The following is a 25,965-nucleotide window of genomic DNA, read 5'->3' on the forward strand; positions in this document are numbered from 1 at the left end:
ATGTCTGATGTAATCACACGTGATTCAAATCCATATGGTTTTTGAAAAAAATAACAAGGTCGGATACTTTTCTAATAGACCTCGTATACACATATATCAATCAATCAATCAATCAATTTTTTTATATAGCGCCAAATCACAACAAACAGTTGCCCCAAGGCGCTTTATATTGTAAGGCAAGGCCATACAATAATTATGTAAAACCCCAACGGTCAAAACGACCCCCTGTGAGCAAGCACTTGGCTACAGTGGGAAGGAAAAACTCCCTTTTAACAGGAAGAAACCTCCAGCAGAACAAGGCTCAGGGAGGGGCAGTCTTCTGCTGGGACTGGTTGGGGCTGAGGGAGAGAACCAGGAAAAAGACATGCTGTGGAGGGGAGCAGAGATCGATCACTAATGATTAAATGCAGAGTGGTGCATACAGAGCAAAAAGAGAAAGAAACAGTGCATCATGGGAACCCCCCAGCAGTCTACATCTATAGCAGCATAACTAAGGGATGGTTCAGGGTCACCTGATCCAGCCCTAACTATAAGCTTTAGCAAAAAGGAAAGTTTTAAGCCTAATCTTAAAAGTAGAGAGGGTGTCCGTCTCCCTGATCTGAATTGGGAGCTGGTTCCACAGGAGAGGAGCCTGAAAGCTGAAGGCTCTGCCTCCCATTCTACTCTTACAAACCCTAGGAACTACAAGTAAGCCTGCAGTCTGAGAGCGAAGCGCTCTATTGGGGTGATATGGTACTACGAGGTCCCTAAGATAAGATGGGACCTGATTATTCAAAACCTTATAAGTAAGAAGAAGAATTTTAAATTCTATTCTAGAATTAACAGGAAGCCAATGAAGAGAGGCCAATATGGGTGAGATATGCTCTCTCCTTCTAGTCCCCGTCAGTACTCTAGCTGCAGCATTTTGAATTAACTGAAGGCTTTTTAGGGAACTTTTAGGACAACCTGATAATAATGAATTACAATAGTCCAGCCTAGAGGAAATAAATGCATGAATTAGTTTTTCAGCATCACTCTGAGACAAGACCTTTCTGATTTTAGAGATATTGCGTAAATGCAAAAAAGCAGTCCTACATATTTGTTTAATATGCGCTTTGAATGACATATCCTGATCAAAAATGACTCCAAGATTTCTCACAGTATTACTAGAGGTCAGGGTAATGCCATCCAGAGTAAGGATCTGGTTAGACACCATGTTTCTAAGATTTGTGGGGCCAAGTACAATAACTTCAGTTTTATCTGAGTTTAAAAGCAGGAAATTAGAGGTCATCCATGTCTTTATGTCTGTAAGACAATCCTGCAGTTTAGCTAATTGGTGTGTGTCCTCTGGCTTCATGGATAGATAAAGCTGGGTATCATCTGCGTAACAATGAAAATTTAAGCAATACCGTCTAATAATACTGCCTAAGGGAAGCATGTATAAGGTGAATAAAATTGGTCCTAGCACAGAACCTTGTGGAACTCCATAATTAACTTTAGTCTGTGAAGAAGATTCCCCATTTACATGAACAAATTGTAATCTATTAGACAAATATGATTCAAACCACCGCAGCGCAGTGCCTTTAATACCTATGGCATGCTCTAATCTCTGTAATAAAATTTTATGGTCAACAGTATCAAAAGCAGCACTGAGGTCTAACAGAACAAGCACAGAGATGAGTCCACTGTCCGAGGCCATAAGAAGATCATTTGTAACCTTCACTAATGCTGTTTCTGTTTCCTCTGCAGATGATCAGTTAGCTGTTTTACAACTACCCTTTCAAGAATTTTTGAGAGAAAAGGAAGGTTGGAGATTGGCCTATAATTAGCTAAGATAGCTGGGTCAAGTGATGGCTTTTTAAGTAATGGTTTAATTACTGCCACCTTAAAAGCCTGTGGTACATAGCCAACTAACAAAGATAGATTGATCATATTTAAGATCGAAGCATTAAATAATGGTAGGGCTTCCTTGAGCAGCCTGGTAGGAATGGGGTCTAATAAACATGTTGATGGTTTGGATGAAGTAACTAATGAAAATAACTCAGACAGAACAATCGGAGAGAAAGAGTCTAACCAAATACCGGCATCACTGAAAGCAGCCAAAGATAACGATATGTCTTTGGGATGGTTATGAGTAATTTTTTCTCTAATAGTTAAAATTTTGTTAGCAAAGAAAGTCATGAAGTCATTACTAGTTAAAGTTAATGGAATACTCAGCTCAATAGAGCTCTGACTCTTTGTCAGCCTGGCTACAGTGCTGAAAAGAAACCTGGGGATGTTCTTATTTTCTTCAATTAGTAATGAGTAGAAAGATGTCCTAGCTTTATGGAGGGCTTTTTTATAGAGCAACAGACTCTTTTTCCAGGCTAAGTGAAGATCTTCTAAATTAGTGAGACGCCATTTCCTCTCCAACTTACGGGTTATCTGCTTTAAGCTACGAGTTTGTGAGTTATACCACGGAGTCAGGCACTTCTGATTTAAAGCTCTCTTTTTTAGAGGAGCTACAGCATCCAAAGTTGTCTTCAATGAGGATGTAAAACTACTGACGAGATACTCTATCTCACTTACAGAGTTTAGATAGCTACTCTGCACTGTGTTGGTATATGGCATTAGAGAACATAAAGAAGGAATCATATCCTTAAACCTAGTTACAGCGCTTTCTGAAAGACTTCTAGTGTAATGAAACTTATTCCCCACTGCTGGGTAGTCCATCAGAGTAAATGTAAATGTTATTAAGAAATGATCAGACAGAAGGGAGTTTTCAGGGAATACTGTTAAGTCTTCTATTTCCATACCATAAGTCAGAACAAGATCTAAGATATGATTAAAGTGGTGGGTGGACTCATTTACTTTTTGAGCAAAGCCAATAGAGTCTAATAATAGATTAAATGCAGTGTTGAGGCTGTCATTCTCAGCATCTGTGTGGATGTTAAAATCGCCCACTATAATTATCTTATCTGAGCTAAGCACTAAGTCAGACAAAAGTTCTGAAAATTCACAGAGAAACTCACAGTAACGACCAGGTGGACGATAGATAATAACAAATAAAACTGGTTTTTGGGACTTCCAATTTGGATGGACAAGACTAAGAGTCAAGCTTTCAAATGAATTAAAGCTCTGTCTGGGTTTTTGATTAATTAATAAGCTGGAATGGAAGATTGCTGCTAATCCTCCGCCCCGGCCCGTGCTACGAGCATTCTGACAGTTAGTGTGACTCGGGGGTGTTGACTCATTTAAACTAACATATTCATCCTGCTGTAACCAGGTTTCTGTAAGGCAGAATAAATCAATATGTTGATCAATTATTATATCATTTACCAACAGGGACTTAGAAGAGAGAGACCTAATGTTTAATAGACCACATTTAACTGTTTTAGTCTGTGGTGCAGTTGAAGGTGCTATATTATTTTTTCTTTTTGAATTTTTATGCTTAAATAGATTTTTGCTGGTTATTGGTAGTCTGGGAGCAGGCACCGTCTCTACGGGGATGGGGTAATGAGGGGATGGCAGGGGGAGAGAAGCTGCAGAGAGGTGTGTAAGACTACAACTCTGCTTCCTGGTCCCAACCCTGGATAGTCACGGTTTGGAGGATTTAAGAAAATTGGCCAGATTTCTAGAAATGAGAGCTGCTCCATCCAAAGTGGGATGGATGCCGTCTCTCCTAACAAGACCAGGTTTTCCCCAGAAGCTTTGCCAATTATCTATGAAGCCCACCTCATTTTTTGGACACCACTCAGACAGCCAGCAATTCAAGGAGAACATGCGGCTAAACATGTCACTCCCGGTCTGATTGGGGAGGGGCCCAGAGAAAACTACAGAGTCCGACATTGTTTTTGCAAAGTTACACACCGATTTAATGTTAATTTTAGTGACCTCCGATTGGCGTAACCGGGTGTCATTACTGCCGACGTGAATTACAATCTTACCAAATTTACGCTTAGCCTTAGCCAGCAGTTTCAAATTTCCTTCAATGTCGCCTGCTCTGCCCCCGGAAGACAATTGACTATGGTTGCTGGTGTCGCTAACTTCACATTTCGCAAAACAGTGTCGCCAATAACCAGAGTTTGATCCTCGGCGGGTGTGTTGTCGAGTGGGGAAAAACGGTTAGAGATGTGAACGGGTTGGCGGTGTACACGGGGCTTCTGTTTAGGGCTACGCTTCCTCCTCACAGTTTTTCCTCCAAAATCACTGTGACAGTCACCAATACATGCACCTCTGTGGCCCCGAGTGGCATCAATGGCACACATCTTTAAAACCAGTTGCTGGTTGATGTAATGTGATGTGCACACCTGCAACATTTTGTCTTGAAACTATGGCATGGTGGTCATAAATCCCGGTGTGACTGGAGCTTTAGGAGTCATAAAGTCCAGTCATAAAGGAAGCACCTGGTACCAAAAATGAGTCAAATTAAGTCAATCCAGAGCTCGTACCAGCTGATGGAAATTAGCACATACACATACAGTGCATCTGGAAAATATTCACACTGCTTCACTTTTTCCACAATATGTCCATTCTTATTCCAGAATGGAGTAAATTAATTTTATCCCTTAAAATTGTACTCACAACACCTCTGTGACACACTGCAATCTGTGTCTCATCACACCAGACAATTTTGTTTCTTGTGGTTTGAGAGTCCTTCAAGTGCCTTTTGGCAAACTCCAGGTGGGCTGCCATGTGCCTTTCACTAAAGAGTGGCTTCATGTGGCCACTCTACCATACAGGCCTGATTGGTGGATTGCTGCAGAGATGGTTGTCCTCCTGTAAAGTTCTTGTCTCTCCACAGAGGAATGCTGTAGCTCTGACAGAGTGACCATCGGGTTCCTGTTCACCTCCTTGAGAAAGGCCCTTCTCACCAGATCACTCAGTTTAGGAGAAGTGATGGTCTTCGAGGGGAAGTGATGGTATAGTGGATAAGCTTTGAGCTTCAGACCAGAGGATCCCTGGTTCAAACCCCAGCCTGACCGGAAAATCATTAAGGGCCCTTGGACAAGGTCCTTAATCCCAAAGTTGCGCCCAGTGTGTAGTGACTACCTTGTATGGCAGCACCCTGACATTGGTGTGTTTGTGTGAATGGGTGAATGTGAGGCATAAGTGTAAAGCGCTTTGAGCATCTGATACAGATGGAAAAGCGTGATATAAATGCAGTCCATTTAGACAGGCAGCCAGCTCTAGGAAAAGTCTTGGTGGATCTGAACTTCTTCCATTTACAGATGATGGAGGCCACTGTGCTCATTGGGACCTTCAAAGCGGCAGAAATGTTTCTGTACCCTTCCCCAAATTTGTGCCTTGAGACAATCTTGTCTCGGAGATATACAGAAAATTCCTTTGATTTCATGCTTGGTTTGTGCTCTTACATGCACTGTCAACTGTGGGACCTTATATGTAGATCAGGGATGAGAATTGGCAAAGAAAAAAAAACTCTGAAAATCAGCAGGGACCGGGGGGGCTGCCGCAGGCCCCCAGTGGGGTCCAGGGGCAGCACCCCTGAGCATTTTAGAGGCATTTTTGGGCCACTAGAGAGACCTAATTTTATGAATTTCCATTTTAGATTTTTTGTATGCTGGGGTATGTGTAAACCTTACTGTAATAAAAGAATCTATCTATGTAGACCTTCTTTCAGTGATACCTGCATCGTGCTATAGCATATGTACTTACTATAAATGCCATAGCACTGGCCAGATATAACTGAACATGCCAAAACTATTCTTCAAGTGTCTTTCCTTAACCTGCAATGAGCTCTGAAATATACTGGAACTTTATGCAAGTATGTGTAAATTATTTAAAGAGATTAAGACCTATCAAAGCAACATTTGTGGTATAAATCAGTGACTTTATTAATAATGACTGGTAAAATGTATGCTTACAAATTATTGTCCCATAATAAATTCCTAAATCACACCATGTGAGTTTGCACTCCAACTACTCATGTCAGTCACCAGCAAAACCCCACAGGCAAATACAGTAGTGTTCAGAATAATAGTAGTGCTATGTGACTAAAAAGATTAATCCAGGTTTTGAGTATATTTCTTATTGTTACATGGGAAACAAGGTACCAGTAGATTCAGTAGATTCTCACAAATCCAACAAGACCAAGCATTCGTGATATTCACACTCTTAAGGCTATGAAATTTGGCTATTAGTAAAAAAAAAAAAAAAGTAGAAAAGGGGGTGTTCACAATAATAGTAGTGTGGCATTCAGTCAGTGAGTTCGTCAATTTTGTGGAACAAACAGGTGTGAATCAGGTGTCCCCTATTTAAGGATGAAGCCAGCACCTGTTGAACATGCTTTTCTCTTTGAAAGCCTGAGGAAAATGGGACGTTCAAGACATTGTACAGAAGAACAGCGTAGTTTGATTAAAAAGTTGATTGGAGAGGGGAAAACTTATACGCAGGTGCAAAAAATTAATAGGCTGTTCATCTACAATGATCTCCAATGCTTTAAAATGGACAAAACAAACAAACAAAAAAAAAAAACAGAGATGCATGGAAGAAAATGGAAAACAACCATCAAAATGGATAGAAGAATAACCATAATGGCAAAGTCTCACCCACTGATCAGCTCCAGGATGATCAAAGACAGTCTGGAGTTACCTGTAAGTGCTGTGACAATTAGAAGATGCCTGTGTGAAGCAAATTTATTTGCAAGAATCCCCTGCAAAGTCCATCTGTTAAATAAAAGACATGTGCAGAAGAGGTTACAATTTGCCAAAGAACACATCAACTGGCCTAAAGAGAAAAATGGAGGAATATTTTGTGGACTGATGAGAGTAAAATTGTTCTTTTTGGGTCCAAGGGCCACAGACAGTTTGTGAGACGACCCCCAAACTCTGAATTCAAGCCACAGTTCACAGTGAAGACAGTGAAGCATGGTGGTGCAAGCATCATGATATGGGCATGTTTCTCCTACTATGGTGTTGGGCCTATATATCGCATACCAGGTATCATGGATCAGTCTGGATATGTCAAAATACTTGAAGAGGTCACGTTGCTTTATGCTGAAGAGGACATGCCCTTGAAATGGGTATTTCAACAAGACAATGACCCCAAGCACACTAGTAAATGAGCAAAATCTTGGTTCCAAACCAACAAATTTAATGTTCTGGAGTGGCCTGCCCAATCCCCGGACCCAAATCCAATTGAGAACTTGTGGGGTGACATCAAAAAAGCTGTTTCTGAAGCAAAACCAAGAAACGTGAATGAATTGTGGAATGTTGTTAAAGAATCTTGGAGTGGAATAACGGCTGAAAGGTGCCACAAGTTGCTTGACTCCATGCCTCGCAGATGTGAAGAAATCATGAAAAGCTGTGGTTATACAACTAAATACTAGTTTAGTGATTCACAGGATTGCTAAAACAGCAATTTGAACATAATAGTTTTGAGTCTGTAGCGTCAACAGCAGATGCTACTATTATTGTGAACACCCCCTTTTCTACTTTTTTTTTACTAATAGCCCAATTTCATAGCCTTAAGAGTGTGCATATCATAAATGCTTGGTCTTGTTGGATTTGTGAGAATCTACTGAATCTACTGGTTACTAATCTACTGAATCTACTTTGTTGAAGAAAAAGTAACGAATGACATCTCGCGTTTTAGCTTGCAGTTTCAGCAATGCGGTGCATATAAGGAAAGGTTTAACAAGCATGGCTGGCCATGCTGCACCTCCCCCCATTTTTTCTCAACAGATTTATGCTGCTCTCAGAAATGGCCCAGTAATCCAAAAAAATTCGGAAATCTGTGGATCCACGGAAGATTCTCATCCCTGGTAGATAGGTGTGTGCTTTTCCAAATGATGTCCAATCAACTGAATTTACCCCAGGTGGGCTCCAATTAAGCTGTAGAAACATCTCAACGATGATCACTGGAAAAAGAATGCATTCTGACCTTCATGGCAAAGGCTGTGAATACTTATGTATATGTGATTTCTTCGTTTTTTTTTTTTGTTGTTTTTTTTTAATAAATGTGCAAAAATCTCAAAAAAAAAAACAAAAAACAAACAAAACAAAACAAAAAACTTTTTCACACTGTCATTATGGGGTATTGTGTGTAGAGTGTTGAGACAAAAAGGAATTTCATCCATTTTGGAATAAGGCTGTAACATAACAAAATGTGGAAAAAGTGATGTGCTGTGAATACTTTTCGGATGCACCGTATGCTGTAGATATAGTATCAAAGAAATTAACTAAGACGCTTTCATTCACGCGTTGTTTCATCTCAGTCATCCTTACCATATGCAGTAGAGTCTTGTTGTCCCTGAGCGATCCAACCATGCCGACCACCGACACGGTGAACATCACCAAGCCCAGCAGGATAAGCACCACGGCAGGAGCCAAGAAAAGCCCCTCAAGGGTTCGATTCTTTTGCCTTTCCACCTCAGCATACACACCCACACACAGGACACACAGACCCATCAGCTGCAGAGAGACAGCAGGACAGTAACATTAAAAGTGGGACAATGACATAAAAAAGACATACTTGCCAATCCTGACTATGAAGACTAAACTGTGCATTAAATCTCATAATTCTATAGACATCTGAAAGAAATATTATATTAAAAGATCACTCCATCATTATGACCTAAAAGACTGACGACCAAGGAGGAACTTATTGCTCTACAATTTATAATAAGCAAACCAAAAATTTATTGACTACCAGCAAAAAGTCAAGTCTTTTTAATGTTAATTTTTGATGAATCTTGTCTTCCTTGGTCATCAGTCTTATGGGTCGTGCTGACGGAATACTTTCTTTCAAGTTGAATAATGTCGCATTTCTATTTAATGCTTCCAAGTCCCTCAACAGTTCCTTAGTTGTGATCCCAAGGTTCTGCTGGACCTTGAGAAAAAAATTAAAATAAAATAAAACCTGGTTGTCAAGAACCAATATGCATTCTGACTCTGTGTTGAGTGTACCCTTTAAATATGAAATTCAAAAACAATGTGATCTTACTTCATTCACTTGTGTTTTATTATGTTTCAATATCAGAGGGCGCAGATCAACTGGAATGTTTTGATGATGTATTGAAACCACATTTAGGACAGCACTTTATGCCTTCCTTTCATGACAGATTCTAGACTTTGAAGTGTTCTGGGAGTAGTGTTTCCAGTCAGCATCACTAATTCGCACAATGGATGAAAATTTATACCATCCCCAGGCAAACATTCTATCCATTCTTTAATTCCAGTTTGACTTTCCCACAGTGTTGTATATTTTGTCTCATATTTGCCCATATTGTGGAAATCGTGTTCGTCCCTGCAGTTGCTAGCTTCAGTTATTAGCTGGTGGATCATAGCGACGCGTCAAGTACACGAGGTGTCCAGCATTCAGGAGGCAGACAAACTTGTGAGTTCAAGCACACCAGCAGAGGAAAATTAAGCATGAATGTTTATAAGAAGCCAAGGGTATATAAAGTTATATCTCCAACTGTAGAACCTCATGGCAAGCTAGCTATGTTCATCTTTGATTAAGAGACCTGAATGACTTAACATTGAGGAGTCTAGTGGGAATGCAAGGAGTGCATTGTCAAAGTCCATAACATAACACACACCCAAACACAATTATGTCTTGCTTCTATTGATGACCTATTACATTAAGTAGCTCAATTCAATTTATTTTATTTATATAGTGCCCAATCACAAAAACCTGCCTCAAGGTGCTTCACACAAGTAAAGTTTAATCTTGCCAATTCCCCAAGCAAGCACACAGGCGACAGTGGTAAGGAAAAACTCCCTCTGATGATGTTGAGGAAGAAACCTCAAGCAGACCAGACTCAGAGGAGTGACCCACTGCTTAGGCCATTCTAACAGTTACAAGATTTGCCAGACTGAAAAAGAGAAATAATAAAAATAATAATAAAAACAAAATAACATCAAAAACAAAGTGCATTATTGAGGCGAGCATGCAGTCATTAGCGCCACAGGCAAGGCATCAGCAGATAAGTCAGACGCCCTGGAGTGCAGGGCCAGCGTCCATCCATTCCCTTATCAGTTTCACTTTAGTAAAAGCTGTCTTCATGGAAGACTTCATTCCAAAACCAGACTGCAGTGGCTCAGAAAGCTCAGCTGTGTCAGCTTTAGCCAGGGCATGTTACTGTCAGTCCATGCCCTGGATGTCTCCTCAATGCCTTGGACAGAAAGAAGAAAAAAAAAAAGCAGAATCAGTCAGCCGGAAATAACTGTACCTAAGGTATGGGCTCACCAACAGTAAATCAACAGAAGCACAGAGAACACTAAGGTAATCGCCAATAGCTAGTCTTGAGCTTCACTAACAGACCTAGGAATTAAATGAAGTGAGACTGGGACCTGTTCCATTGCAAATAAAATGCATGAAAAGGAGAGGAAGCACAGTTCCGTACTATGCCAGTATGCTAGCCATGCAAGAGGGAGAACAGATGCGCCTTTACTCTGGACTTGACTGTCTCTACAGAATCTGACTGTTTTATCTCCGTAGGGAGATCATTCCACAAAACGATAAGAGAAGACTCTGTAGCCTGCAGACATTTTATTCACCTGAGGGACACAAAGTAGTCCTGGACCCTGAGAACATAGAGCCCGGGCCGGTACGTAGTGTTTGATTAGGTCAGCTAAGCAGGGAGGTACTAGTCTAAATTTTAATAAATAAATTTAATAAATTTTAATAATTTTTATAATTTAATTTTTATAATTTTACAACTTAATAACAGATCTTTAAAATCAGACCTCACAGAGACTACCATCGACATTAACGCTTGTCTGATTGTCCGGGACAAGTGTAAAATGTGATCGGACAAGCAATATGCTCTAAATCGTTGTCCGACCGGACAAGTGGCATTTTTTTGGTCTAAAACGTTCAAATTCTTTATTTTCTTTGCTCGGAACCAAAATAAGACTGCTGCCTTTTTGTTTTCTTATTTACATCACGTCTTGTCTCGCAAGAAAGCATCTGCGGTTTTTCCTGCCACTCTCCACGCAGCAGACAATCGGAAAACATGATATCACAGGGTCCTCCCCAGACAATGGAACAACGGCGCAGCACCATCAGTGTTACGACAGCACCGTCACACTCTGCCCTGCTCTCAGGTAGTTTTCTAAAATCCAGCCAGGCTGTTTGTGCTGAACTGTCCGCTCTCCCCTCCCCCGCCGGCAGGCTGCAGCTCAGAGAGCACAGTGGAAAAAAAAAAAACTCAGTCAAAGTCTTCAGATAAAAAGAGCTCCTTCTGCTTGCATAGCTCCAGAAATTCATTTATAGGTTTGTAAAAAGCAACGAAGCAATTTAAATAAACGATCATCTTCACCACACAGCCTCAGTGAAACAGTAAAGTGTGAAAAACTGATTCAGAAAGTTTTTCATCCATGATTATCATTAAAAGATCAAATTATTCGTTTATTTCTTCCAGAATTATTTTTTTTCATTTTCTTTTTATTATTGTTGTTTATGCACTAATGACACCTGATCAAATTACTTGGACGTGAGAACTTACTTGGCAATAAATTTGATTCAGATTTGACAATCAAATCAGTCCAGATTTAGCTCTTGTTCAAACAAGACAATTAGGGGTTATATTGTTTTTTTTTTTTTTAATAAATTAAATACATTTTTTTTAATAAGTATGCAATTCCACTCAAAAATGTTTAAAAAAAAAAAAAAAAAAAAAAAAAAAAAAAAAGCTAAACTGTCAACCTGACAGAAAAACTGCCTGGACTCTTATTGGACTAAAGGTACAGTGTGCCATTTTTAAAGAAGAGAGCAAATGCTATGTCCATCAAATATTATGTGCTTTTAAACTTTTCAATGTTATTTATTTTCTTAACATAGGCAGAAAAATACAAAAAAGAACTTTGATATTACAACATAAGTGTAATTTTTTGTCTGTTATTCTTGCTTTCAGTGCATCTAAAACCATTGAAATTTGAATTTTACCACCCACACAGGAAAGAAGCAATTTATGAAAAAGTGTAATTTCAGTACTTCCACAGTAGCATGCCCCCGGACACCCCTAGGTGACATGCGCCATTGGCGCGTGAATCACGTGCTTTTGGCATGCTTCACACGGCTCGCGCCTGCGGCGCTCGCTTGTCCAGACAACCAGCTTTTACTGAAGGACAAGTAAACTGCCAGGGTTACTTGTCCTACGGACAAGTACACTAAAAAGCTTAATGTTAATGCCTGCAAAGACATGAAGCCAGTAAACAAAGCCAAAACTGGTGTAATGTGGCCAAACATTCTGCTTCTTGTCAAAGTTCTGACAGCAGCATTTTGAACAAATTGGAGATCCCTAATGCTGGGCCACAGTAAACCAGGGAAGAGAACATGGCAGGAGTCCAGTCTAGAAGAGACTAATGCATGGATGAGAGTCTCTGCATCACCCATAGAGGACAGGATGAATCTTTGCTATGTTAAGGAGATGGAAAAAAAGCAGTCCTTGTGATGTATAGGTCAAAGGACAGCATGGGATCAGAAATCACTCCAAGGTTCTTTACTTCGTCAGCGTGATGTATGATGCATGAGCCGAGGTTAAGCGTTAGCTTGTCAAACTGATGTCAATGTTTCGCTGGACCAAGGACCATCATTTCAGTCTTGTCTGAATTTAAAAGTAAGAAATCACTAGACATCCAGCTTTGGCAGTCCTCTAAAGTCTTGATATGCATGAGATTACCAGCAGTTATTGGCCTGTACAACTGTCATCAGCGTAGCAATGAAAATTAAGCCTATAATGCAGAGCAGCTACTATGCAAAATCCTGACCAATGATATTACGGTATATCTTTCAAATTACAGGGAGTACAAGTGTCTGAAAGGAATAATGTGGAAGAAGGCTGGGGTTTTATTAATAGGCTGGAACATGAGAATTAGAACATTGTCCAAATGAGTGATTATTATTCTGGGATGTGCTGAATGAAAGACATGGATTACTGTAATCCAATTGTTATAGACAGGTGCTGTGAGTGGTATTATTACTGTCAACACTGTGAATATATTCCTGCCAGAATATACCACGTTTGTCATTTTTAACTGACAAGAAAAAAGACCCCATGCAAATCCAAACAATTTATTGCATTTTCTAAGACTACAAGATCCTCTGATAATAGGTAAATAATGCTAATACACAGAGTTGTATGCAATCGTTTGGGCACCCCTGATAATTTTCATGATTTTCCTTTATAAATCATTGGTTGTCTGGATCAGAAATTTCAGTTAAATATATCATATACCAGACGAACACACTGATATTTGACAAGTGAAGTGAAGTTCCAAGTATTTACAGAAAGTGTGCAATAATTATTTAAACAAAATTAGGCAGGTGCATAAATTTGGGCACCCTTGTCATTTTATTGATTTGAATACATTTAGCACTAATTATTGTAACACAAAATCGGTTTGGTAAGGTCACTGACCCTAGACCTCCTTACACAGGTGAATCTAATCATGAGAAAGGGTATTTAAGGTGGCCATTTCCAAATGTTTCTCCTCTTTGCATCTCTTCTAATGAGTGGCAACATGGGAGCCTCTAAACAATTCTCAAATGACCTGAAAACAAAGATTGTTCAACATCATGGTTTAGGGGAAGAATACAAAAAGCTAATCTCAGAGATTTCAGCTCTTTGTTTCCACTGTGAGGAACATGGAAGACCACATAGATAACATTACGAATCTACAGCAGGCCACGGAGCAGGTGATTAGAGACCCTGCAAGGCTTATGACAAATGTGGGTGTGGAATCCATTAGCTTAGCAGAGAAATTAGTGCAGAAAATCCACTATGGTGATATTGCAGTTTACCTGCCAGGGAGGGAAATTCAACAAGTTGAGACTGTGGCCTGCTTCTGTAGACGTGTCCATAAAAATCATAGAGGGATATGCTTTGCAAACTTAATACCCATTACTATATTGGATGATGTTGAAATTGTGGATGGCCCAGTGGTTGTTGCAGCAATAGCAAAGACTTCGTGTCTGCTACCTACAACGCGCGTGGAATGTCTCAAACCTAAACCTACTTCTAGGCATCTTATATATGCTACTCTGGAACAATCCCTAAACACAAACAGTTCAACTGTCAACCCCACTGAGGTCCTTAGACTGGGTCTCATTAACATAAGATCACTGTCCTCAAAATCATTGTTGATTAATGATTTAATTATTGATCATCACTTAGATATGATTGGGTTATGTGAAACCTGGCTTAAACCTACAGCTGTCCTCCCCTTAAATGAAGCCTGCCCACCAGCATATATATTTATTCACGTCCTTCGTGATGCGAAGCAAGGCGGGGGTGTTGCTCTTATTTATAAATCTAGGTTTAGCTTATTAGCTGTTGGGGGTCACAAATATAACTCGTTTGAGCATCTGAATCTCCGCTCTGCTCAGGATATTACGCATTGTCAAGGTCAGAAGAATAAAAATCAGCCGTATTACTTTGTCATTGTATATAGGCATCCTGGCCCATATTCTGAATTCTTAGATGAATTTGGTGCGTTCATCTCTAACTTGTCAACTAGTGCAGATAACATTCTGATCATTGGTGACTTTAACGTTCATATCAATAAGCCTTCTGATCCCCTCTGCAAATCATTTATGGAAATTGTGGATGCATCAGGATTTCGGCAATGCATTCGGGATTCGACACACATTAGTGGAAATACCCTGGATCTGGTTCTCGCACGTGGTATTGCTGTCACGAATATTGACATCATACCTCTTACATCAGTGGTCTCTGATCACTCACTTATTAAGTTTACAGTTTTGCTGCCGTGTTTAGTGGAACAACGGCCTTATTTATCACTGCAGCGATGCATCAACTCCTCAACTAAGACTGAACTAGAAGCTAGACTGCCTGATGTCTTAGCCTCATTTTTGACAAATACCCAGTCAGTAGACAGACTTGTGGACAGTTTAAACTCAGTGCTCAAAACGTCACTCTACATGATTGCACCACCTGTGTTGAAACCGCGCTCCCCCAAATCACAGTCACCCTGGTTCAATGATTATCTGCATGACCTCAAGCATAAAGCAAGAGGTCTAGAACGGAAATGGCATCGTTCAAAATTAGAAGTATTCCACCTTGCGTGGCGTGATGCTATCTTAGACTATAAGCATGCATTATTGGCTACAAAGTGGACCTACTACTCTGATTTGATCAACAAAAAAAGTTCTTGTTCGACACGGTGGCAACACTTATTCATGGACAACCACCTGTAGCTTGCTCTCCTTTTACAGCACAAGATTTCCTGGATTACTCTGAGAAGAAAATAGATGACATTAGGTTGAACATATCCCAGCATGCCTTAACCCAGCCACTACACCCTACTACTGAGGTGGGCGCCACTACTGAGGTATTACCTAGATTTACAGAATTTGATAGTATCTCTCTAGGCATGCTGATGAAACTCGTAGCGTCAACAAAAAGCACAACCTGTTTATTTGATGCGATACCAACAAAACTGTTTAAGGACCTGTGGCCCCCTCTTGGGCCGATTGTGCTGGAAATTATTAATCTTTCTTTAACTTGTTCCTAAATGTTTCAAATCTGCAGTGATTAAACCATTCCTTAAGAAACCTAATCTTGACCCTAGTGTATCGGCCGATATCAAATCTATCATTTTGCTCTAAAATTCTGGAAAAAGTGGTGTCACGGCAGCTCGTAGACTATCTTACTGAGAATAATCTCTTTGAGCCACTGCAGTCTGCTTTTAGAAAATATCATTCCATAGAGACGGCTCTCACTAAAGTGGTGAATGATCTTCTGCTTACAATGAATTCGGACACCACTATGGTTCTGTTGCTGTTAGATCTCAGTGCTGCATTTGATACAGTGGATCATCATATTCTACTTGATAGGCTGGAAAATCATTTTGGGATTACTGGGAGTGCCCTTGCATGGCTGACGTCATACTTGACCAGTTGTTCTCACTGTGTTTTGTAACAGTAACACTTCCTCTAACCTTAGTGACATGAAATTTGGGGTTCCACAGGGGTCTGTCTTAGGCCCCCTGCTTTTCTCCCTTTATATAGCACCCCTTGGGCACATATTGCGGCGTTTTAGCATTACCTTTCACTGCTATGCAGATGATACTCAGTTATATATGCCGATAACTGCTGGTAATCTCGTTCACATAAAATCCTTAGAAGATTGCCTTGCAGCAGTGAGAAGGTGGATGTCTAGAAACGTCCTACTTTTAAACTCTGATAAGACTGAAATGATGATACTTGGTCCAGTGAGACATCGGCATCAATTTGACCAGTTAACACTCAGCCTAGGCTTGTGTTTCATACATCACACTGACAAAATGAGGAACCTTGGGGTAATTTTTGATCCTTCGTTGTCCTTTGGCCTCCACATTAGAAATATTACTAGGACTGCTTTCTTCCACCTACAAAATATAGCGAAGATTCGTCCCATCCTGTCTATGGCTGATGCTGAGACCCTGATCCATGCGTTCATCTCTTCTAGATTGGACTACTGCAATGTTCTATTTTCTGGTTTACCGCAGTCTAGCATTAGGGGTCTCCAATTGGTTCAAAATGCTGCAGCCAGACTTTTGACACGAAGCAGAAAGTTTGACCACATTACACCCATTTTGGCGTCTCTTCACTGGCTTCCTGTCCCAGTGAGATCAGATTTTAAGGTTCTGCTACTAACCTATAAAATTATTCATGGACTGGCACCTCCCTACCTAGCTGAACTAATTAAACCTTACGTACCGGCCCGGGCTTTACGTTCTCAGGGTGCAGGACTACTTTGTGTCCCAAAGGTGAATAAGAAGTCTGCGGGTCACAGAGCTTTCTCTTTTCATGCCCCTGTTCTGTGGAATGATCTCCCTGCGTTAATAAAACAGTCAGATGCTGTGGAGATTTTCAAGTCCAGACTTAAGACGCACTTATTTTCCCTTTCATATGGCTAGCATACTGGTACAGTTTTGTTTTACGCTTTTACTCTTTTAATTCATGTTATTAGTAATTGGAGCGGGCCGCGGCCTCAACTTTACCTAAATTCTGGGTCTTTTAGTGAAGCTTAGGGCTGGCGGCCGGCGATCACCTTAGTATTTCTTCTGTTTTTCTTGTTGATTAATGTTGGCAAATTATACAGTATTTTTTGTCTTTCTCATGCCTGATTCTGTTTTTTCTCTGTTTAAGGTGCAGCTCCATCCAGAGGTGGGAGTTGCGTTTGTGTTGACGACCCTCCTGTCCTGTGCACCAACAGCAATTCTTGTATATTCGTCCGTGAATTGTTCTTAGGGCTGCCACAACTAGTCGACTAGTCGCGACTACGTCGACTATTGGAACCGTCGACAACTAATTTATTAGTCGACAAGTCGTTTATTTTATTTAAGTCTTTGTTTTTCTCTCAATTCATAGTTTTAGGCAGCGAGCCGTCCTCTCGTCATTTGGATGTTCAAATTTTGGGAAAGACGGCCATTTTGTTCAAAGCCGTTTAAATTGTGCAGTTTACCAACGTAGCTGTCGGTGTGTGTGTGAGAACATGTAAAAAAAAAAAAAAAAAAAAAAAAACACACACACACACACAAAACCAAACCATGGAGCTGCCTTTCCACTTTCTCTTTCACTTTCTTTTTCTGGTGGCACCGTCCTGTTCACACCATGTACGCGTTGTATACTGAATTTATGAGATCATGAGATGAAATAAACGGTAAAATATCCTTAAAACATCCTTAAAAAATGAGAATATATAAATAAACTGAAAAAAAATTACGCATACACGTGTTAAAAATAAAACCCTGATATAGAGAAGCTGATGTTCAGAGGCACAGATCACAAAAAGCAGGTGAGAACTCTGAACTTTAACAGCTGTTATTTTCCAAAGGTATGTATTTATTCAATCTTAAGCTTAATGTTGTGTTCAAGCACAAAACGTGACTGGTGAGGAGAAAGAAAAAATGACTTTTAAAAATGACTTCATCACACTAAATGAACTGGAGTCAGAATATAAATACTATAAGCTGCTGATTTTTGTTATTTTTTAAAGTTATTATAAGCTGCAGCTATACGTTTTATTAATTTCAAAGTGAGTTACCTCTTATTTTATTCTGGTCTATTTCTACAAAAAATATGAGGAGCCAAATCAGCCTGCATTGTTCTGTTCAGTTTATATCAGTTTTCCTGCATGTTTGTGTATTTTTTCCTTCTTTATAAGAGTTTGGTGTTTGCATTTGCTCCACAAAGTTTTAAAACACAATAAAATGTTCACACTTTTCTTTATAGCAGTTCTGTAATTTCAGAAATGCAACAGAAACAACCACTAATCAGAAAATACTATATGTAAAATGAAGATGAAAATAAAAATGTTGCACTATTCCCAGTTTCTCCACTCACAGAAGCCAAACATTCTTCCAGAGTTGTGTCTTGGTGGCTTCCCTCACTTGTCTCCTTCCAGCATGGACATTTAGCTTTTGAGAACTGCCTACCTGACACAGATTTCCTATAAAGTACCACAGATTTACTATAAAGTACCACACTGTTTGTATTTCTGAATGATTGATGTAAATTAAGTCTAAGAAATAGTCACTGATTTGGAAATGTTCATGTTTTCATCCCCTGACATTTCTCGGAAAATGCTGCAGGCCTTAATTTAGGAAATTACGTATGATCCAACTAGTCGACTAATCGCAAAAATAATCGTTGACTAGTCAACTATCAAAATAGTCGTTTGTGGCAGCCCTAATTGTTCTGTGAATTGTTTCTGTAATTTATGTTTGTAGCATGGCCCAAGCAGAGGGTCACCCCTTTGAGTCTGGTCTGCTTGAGGTTTCTTCCTCAGAGGGAGTTTTTCCTTACCACTGTTGCTCTGCGGGTTGGTAAGGTTAGAACTTACCTGTGTGAAGCGCCTTGAGGCAACTCTGTTGTGATTTGGCGCTTTATAAAGGAAAATAAATTGAAAATAAATCACAGGCACAGTAATAATTAAGGTCTGAAGTGGCAGGCCAAGAAAAATCTCATAAGCTGAAGCGAAGGATGGTGAGAACAGTCATAGTCAACCCACAGACCTGCTCCAAAGAACTACAACATGATCTTGCTGCAGATAGTGTCTCTGTGCATCATTCAACCATACAGCGCACTTTGCACAAGGAGATGTTGTATGATGCTGTAATTCAGAGGAAGCCTTTTCTGCGTACACACCACAAACAGAGTCACTTGAGGTATGCTAAAGCACATTTGGACAAGCCAGCTTCATTTTGGAATAAGGTGCTGTGGACTGATGAAAGTAAAATTGAGTTATTTGGACATAACAAGGGGCGGTATGCGTGGCTGAAAAAGAACACAGCATTCCAAGAAAAACGCTTGCTACCTACAGTAAAATTTGGAGGTGGTTCCATCATGCTGTGGGGCTGTGTGGCCAGTGCAGGTACTGGGAATCGTGTTAAAGTTGAGGGTCACATGGATTCCAGTCAATATCAGCAGATTCTTGAGAACAATGTTCATGAATCAGTGACAAAGTTGAAGTTGCACCAGAGCTGGATCTTCCAACAAGACAATGACCCTAAACACTGCTCAAAATCCACTAAGGCATTCATGCAGAGGAACAAGTACAACATTCAGGAATGGCCATCACAGTCCCCAGACCTGAATATTATCAGAAATCTGTGGTGTGATATTAAGCAGGTTGTCCATGCTCGGAAACCAACAAACCTGAGATGTTTTGTAAAGAGGAATGGTCCAAAGCACCTTTAACCAGAATCCAGACTCTCATTGGAAACCATAGGAAGCATTTAGAGGCTGTTATTTCTGCAAAAGCAGGATCTACTAAATACTGATATATATTGTTTCTGTTGGGGTGCCCAAATTTATGCACCTGCCTAATTTTATTTAAAGATTTATTGCACACTTTTTGTAAATCCTATAAAGTTAATTTCACTTGTCAAATATCACTGTGTTTGTCTGCTATATGATATATTTAACTGAAATTGCTGATCCAAACAACCAATGATTTATAAAGGAAAATCATGGAAATCATCAGGGGTGCCCAAGCTTTTATATACAACTGTATGACAGTGATGCAAGAGTTTCATTTTCTTTTCGCTGAAAGCTTTTCTTTCTACACACTACAACATTTTTATTACACCTTGACAAACTGTGTTTTGGCTCCTCCTCTGTTCAGTGTTTGCATGGACTTGGTGTCAGGTAGGGGTGTGAAACCCGGCAGCTTTGGTACCTTTGTTGGTAAGGAATAGTCGTAACCTTGAATTTTCAGACCATGCTTCGTTCTTTGCAGAATCAATGGCTGCCCTGATAGCAGCACTCGAGAAGTCAAGTGAGCAGTCAAAGCATCTTGACTTGTCACTGTCCTGGATCAAGACAACGATCCAGGCTTTCACTGTCTTCCTGGACATATTTCAATTTAATTCAATTTATTTCATTTATGTAGTGCTAAATCACAACAAAGTTGCCTCAAAGCACTTCACACAAATAAGGTCTAACCTTACCAACCCCTAGAGCAAGCACACAGGTGACAGTGGTAAGGATAAACTCCCTCTGATGATTTGTCATTACACGGGCAACAGTGGTAAGGAAAAACTCCCTCTGATGATCTGTCATTTGTTCAGATGATGATCTTGTTCAAAATGGATTTAAAAAAAAAACATTTTCACTGTCATTTACAAAATATACTGCATTAATTGCATTTTATGCATTAATTATTTAATTAAACAAGTTTATTTTATCAATAAATGATTTTATGGGCTCATTTGGAACACACATGGGCTTAAATGGTACCATGGTACCAATTAAACCCATTCCAGACTTTTGACTTTTTCCCTAAAATTTCTTAATTACATCTTTTGAATTGTACATCAACTAATTACAAATTAATCAAATGAGAGGTAAATCTTGCCCTTTAAAAAAGGATGTCACTTACAAATTATGTCAATATATAGGAAAAATAGCGAAACTTAAGATTTTGGTGGGCTTAATGAGTACACTTACCAAGCACACCAAATTTTGTTGTAACCCCCCCTTGTACAATGACAACAAAGACTATTCTATTCTATTTCAGCAGTGACATTCATTTTTATGGGTCTACAACCGTTGAAATCGAGAGATACCCGGTTAATTCTTATGAACTTAAGAGGTCCCTGCACAGAGATGTTTGGTGATACCAATACCTTTGCAGGAGAACAAAGGTTCAGGTTTTTAGGGTCCTGGTGCTTCCTGTTTACTGTATGACAGATCTGGATACAAACAGTGACCTAAGGTGACAACTGCATGTCTTTGGTACTAACCCAGGTCCCTTTGGAGGATTCTTGGGTACCAATGGAGTCAATCTGTGTCAAATAAATGTTTACTCAGAAGAGGCATACTTCTTCCTTGTCAGATATGACAAAATGTCAGATATGACATTTTACCCATGTGGTGTGCTTCTCTGGACATGATCCAGAACACAGGTGCTTCAGAGTTGAGGACCCCAACAACTGGAAAAATCCAAGGAGGTACCCACAGATCACCTACTTGTGGCAGAGAAATGTCTGTTTTTGGGAGGTGGGGATGGATGAGTTGTCTGCATGGGTGATTGCATCCAGGACCCAAGTGAGTCATTCTGAGTCAGAATCTGTTGACATCTCTTAGAATTTTTAAACCTTTGTGGGATTCACGAGTCATGGCTAGAACTCTCATATTCTTGCTCATGTCCTCTTAATTATTGAGATACATGCTAACAAAGTGAATTAGCACATCCTCACAAACTTAAATACTCATATCTCAGAAGATATAAATATAGATATAGAGCTGGTTTTGGTGGCATTTTGTAGCTCTTCTCAATCTCTACAAACCACCAACATATTTTCCATCAGACCAACCTGAAGAAAATTTCAACAAATTGAAGATTTCAAATGTCCTATATAGGCCCTGAGGCCTATTGGTGCTGGTGCTTATCGTCAGATTCCGCAGTGCCAACCAGATGAGAGTCTGTGACTTCCCCCCAGACAGGACGCCAGTCCAACGCAGGTTGCTGCCCCAGCCGAGGCCGCTACCCATTTACAACTGGGTGGACTGAGACATAGATTCTAACCTAGGTCTACCTTTGGCAGACTAGCTCCTTATCCATTCAGCTACATGCTCTACATAGTTTCAACAATGTTCCCTGAAAAAACTGTGATGGACACTCTGACAACATCTGAGCTATAGGCAAACACATTCAGCTGGTTCACTGAAAAATCACCATTAAGTAACATATCTAAACTACTTTTGCTGGCACTTGCTCAATGATTACTTTAATTAGGGAATTTCTATGGCCTTTCCTTCACATCCAATACTGGGGACACACCCACCCACACACACACACACACACACACACACCCACACACCCACACACACAAATATGTTGACCCTCTATGTTGTTGATATACTATATATACAAAATAAGAGCGAGAGAGAGATTCCAAAATGTGCAGTTAACGTGCATATCGGCTTATCTATATACCTAGACTTATATTTCCTTTACATATTTAGAAATATATGACATATATAAGAACAAACGTTTATTTGTCGGCTAAACCTTACGCGGTCCCTTTAAGCGGCTCCAACGCCCTGCACCACACCGTGCCGTTTATATCCAGCTACGTTGGCTATTGTTGTAATGCATTAATAGAATAACTGGATTCGTTTGTGTGATAAAGTGTTACTATATGCTGTATTAAAACAAACTGTTACACCGGTTTAAATGATGTTATAACACTCACTATGTAGTACGTGAAGCATTCCACACCAAATCCCCTTGAAGAATTTGAAACATCTGCTCGGCGACAATCCTTCATAGTTAAAATGTAACGTAATACATTTTGCAAGTCGATGCCGTCTTCTAATAAATACGGCTTACTTACTAGCAACAAACGACGACTAAATTTAAAATCATAGTTGAATTCATAACCCTTCATCACTGCTACAATACCAGCAATTTGGGGACATGTTGCTGTATTTTATGTAATTTGTGATAAAATTAGCTTCTCCTAATGCCCTTCTAAATTAAACCGAATGGTACAAAAGATCGTACAGATGTAGGAAATTTGTTTCTAAATTAAAGTGAGTGCCCTCGGTGGACGATACGCGTAAAGTTTAGTCATATTACTTTTTTTAATGAAGTTTGGTGAGATCACTCGTGGGGGCTGAGGGCGTGGGTGGGTGTTGCAGACTCCAAAAGCAAATGAATACGCGTCAAATGACACTATGAATTACCTAGTGGGTAAGTTAAAAACTCACCGAGAACAGCATAGAGTAGATATTCAAGGTAAATTTGATGAAGTAGTAGAAGTGGTTGGTTTTCCTCAGTTCAGAGTAGGGCGGCATGGCTACTGGCGTTAGCAAAGACAGCTAACACAGTAGCTAGTGGATAGTTCCAATACACTTTCCCAGACGCTGTTTAAATTACGTTACGGAAAACTAATATATGACGAATAAAATTAAATTGTGGTTTATATGAGCTGAATACATTTCAAAAATAGAACAGTGGTCATTTCTCACATCTTATTGTGAGCAACGTTGCTAAAGCTAACGAAATAAAAGTACTTCCGTGTGGCCGGTGAGGCCACGCTTTGTTTTGACAACAGCTTTAAAGGGACAGTGTGCATATTTATTTGTGTATGCATACTGTGGTTTCCATTTGAATTCTTTTTATGTTTACAGTATTATATTTCATTTGTAAACATATTTAATGAAATTGATTAAATATATTCTCTGCAGTTAGGAGGAGATGCATTGGATTAATGGAGTCAGTCTGGAAGGGAGCAGGTCTGCAAAATTTGCATCGGTATCTCCGTAAAAAACTGCATATTCAGCTCTGATATCTTGAGTTCTCATAGATGCAAATGAGGACCAGTCTTTTAACATATAAAATAAAAAACAGGAATATCATTATATAACATCTATATATGATGACCATTATATAACATCTGAGTGGACGTCATTTTATTGGTGACTTGTATGTCACGTGACATGGGTTATTCGTATAATTTTTTTTGCCAGTGTTTCATTGACTGTGCAGTAGTTCTTTTTTAGTGTGCAATTTTGGTGCTATATGAAATGTGCTATTGAACGCCCCAACTGCTGCGCATGCTCACACTACGATTTGAAAGCGCTAATTGGTGCTGCTAATTCTTCTAACACACAGGAAAAAACAAATCCACCACACCGTATGCTGTCTGGAGGCACGAAGAGCTGTTAGGATGACAGTTTTTCGCTGGAGTGAGGAAAGCAGACAGCAGTCTGTACACAAAGTCAGTGGACTACTGAGATCAATTTTGGACTCCTGTTTAACGTTCCTGTTGGACTGTTAAACGTCAGTGATACACACCAAAATGTAGGTCCCTTTTCTGTTGTTAATAAATTAATAAGATATCAAATGACAAGGATCTATTTTCGCCTTTATATAAAACAAATAATGAATGTTTTTCCATTTTTTTCAATGGAGCGCTTGCCTCATTGAATGGTACATTCCATCTTTCACCTCATAAAATATTGATACCATTGAACTCATAAACATTTATTATTTGTCTACTATTGCATTGTATCGAAAACAAATCCACAGCACGTATTGGTAAGATTCAGAGGAGCTACCTTAGAATCTTGAAAGAAATTTGAGAAGATAGATGGACCGTGGGACATTTAACATGAAACTAAACAACCCAGTGAGCATTTTGACATTGAAAAGAATTTTTTTTAAATGTTGAAAAAATGTTTGCGCCCACTGTGCAAAAGGGGAACTTCCTACTAGTCCTAGGGTCCACTAGTCCTAGTCTTAGTATAGATAATGTGCAGGTGATGCCATGGATCACATGATATGTGTTTACACATCCATATTGAACTGCAACTTCTGCATTACATGAACTGCAAATGATTGAACCTTATGTTTAGCAGTTGTGCTCTTTCACTTTATTTGCGACTGTCTACACAAATTGTGAGAATAAATGCCTGCCTTAAATAAGCGCCAGGTATTATGTGCATTAAAAAGAGTACATTTGGTTGAGTCATTCTTTTTTTCTAAGTCCGCTGTGGAGTGGTACCTTAAAATCCTAAAGCCTGATTTATGCCTCTGCAACTCTGTAACTCCGTGCCACACAATGGCGTCGACGTGCGTGACAGTTTTAAAGTTCTCCATCGTGTCTTTATGCAATTTTTTGGAATTGTGTTTTTTCTGGATTAATTTGTCCCTCAATGAGCTCTTCTTTCTGCAGTCATCAACCTCCATATCAAAGGTAGGGTGTTCAATTTCCTCCATGAATTGCAGGTCATTTGAGCGTCTTTTTCCGACTTTGTGTTGTAAAGTTGATCATATTTGTGGACTTTTCTGCCAAATGTATTTGATCCACGATCAAAATATAATCGGTATGCGCACTGCAAAAACTTTTAAAATATGACGGGAGAGGAAGAAGTGAAAACGTGAAAGTGACCAATCACAGCCTTTTGCGGTGTCCTCATTTAGCAGGTGCACGTCAGGCTGCGGGTTCCGTGTCAGAGCACTGTTTGACAAAATAAACGGGTGAGCTTTTAATCACAGAAATGCGGTACCCACTTTCCCCGAATCGGCGTCAGTGGCGAACTCTGTTACTGGGCACGTCCAGACTGCTTTGTCCAGTATATGCGAGGGGTTTTTAATGGAAATGCATTGCGATGGGACAGGATGTTTTGTTCAGTATGAGTGAGTGATACAAAATCCAGTATATAGTGTTTATTACACAGAAAACCATACAAAAGCATTGGGACTTTTGCTTTTGTCCAATGAGTGCAAGTGTCCGGTTTATATGATGACGGTTTAGGTGAGTTTTACTGTACAGTCAGTTCAGTAAAAACAATTTAGGACAAAAATTTCAATATTAGTACATATTGGGGTTGTTTTGTATATTGCAAAAAAAAACAAAAGTAAAGCTCATTAATTTGGAGTATGTACTCACCATACCACAGTCTGCCAGCAACTCTTAGCGGTTGATGGACAATATAAATTTACTTTGAGGTTCATTTGTAACCATTTTTGGAAAAATTATGCATCTTCTGATAGATGTAAATGCATACAGCAAAACA

General features: G+C 39.6%; 1 protein-coding gene and 1 long non-coding RNA gene across 2 annotated transcripts in view; one reads left to right on the forward strand and one right to left on the reverse strand.

Annotated features, from left to right (window-relative positions):
* The window catches only part of LOC117511093, a 20,786-nt gene extending 8,228 nt beyond the window's left edge, over positions 1-12,558 (forward strand). The window contains exon 4 of the long non-coding RNA XR_004560881.1: positions 12,465-12,558. This is a non-coding gene — a long non-coding RNA (uncharacterized LOC117511093). The remainder of the gene's footprint in view (positions 1-12,464) is intronic.
* Positions 1-23,483, reverse strand: part of zgc:110329 (uncharacterized protein LOC550500 homolog) — a 63,270-nt gene extending 39,787 nt beyond the window's left edge. Inside the window, exons 1-2 of the mRNA XM_034171054.1 lie at positions 23,152-23,483; positions 8,205-8,390 (exon numbers count right to left, since the gene is read on the reverse strand). Of these exons, the coding sequence (XP_034026945.1) occupies positions 8,205-8,390; positions 23,152-23,238 (273 nt within the window). The 5' untranslated portion in view covers positions 23,239-23,483. The remainder of the gene's footprint in view (positions 1-8,204; positions 8,391-23,151) is intronic.
* Between the last annotated feature and the right edge of the window lie 2,482 nt (positions 23,484-25,965).

The sequence above is a fragment of the Thalassophryne amazonica genome, chromosome 5 (genome assembly GCF_902500255.1).
Source record: "Thalassophryne amazonica chromosome 5, fThaAma1.1, whole genome shotgun sequence".
In the NCBI taxonomy this organism is placed as follows: Eukaryota; Metazoa; Chordata; class Actinopteri; order Batrachoidiformes; family Batrachoididae; genus Thalassophryne; species Thalassophryne amazonica.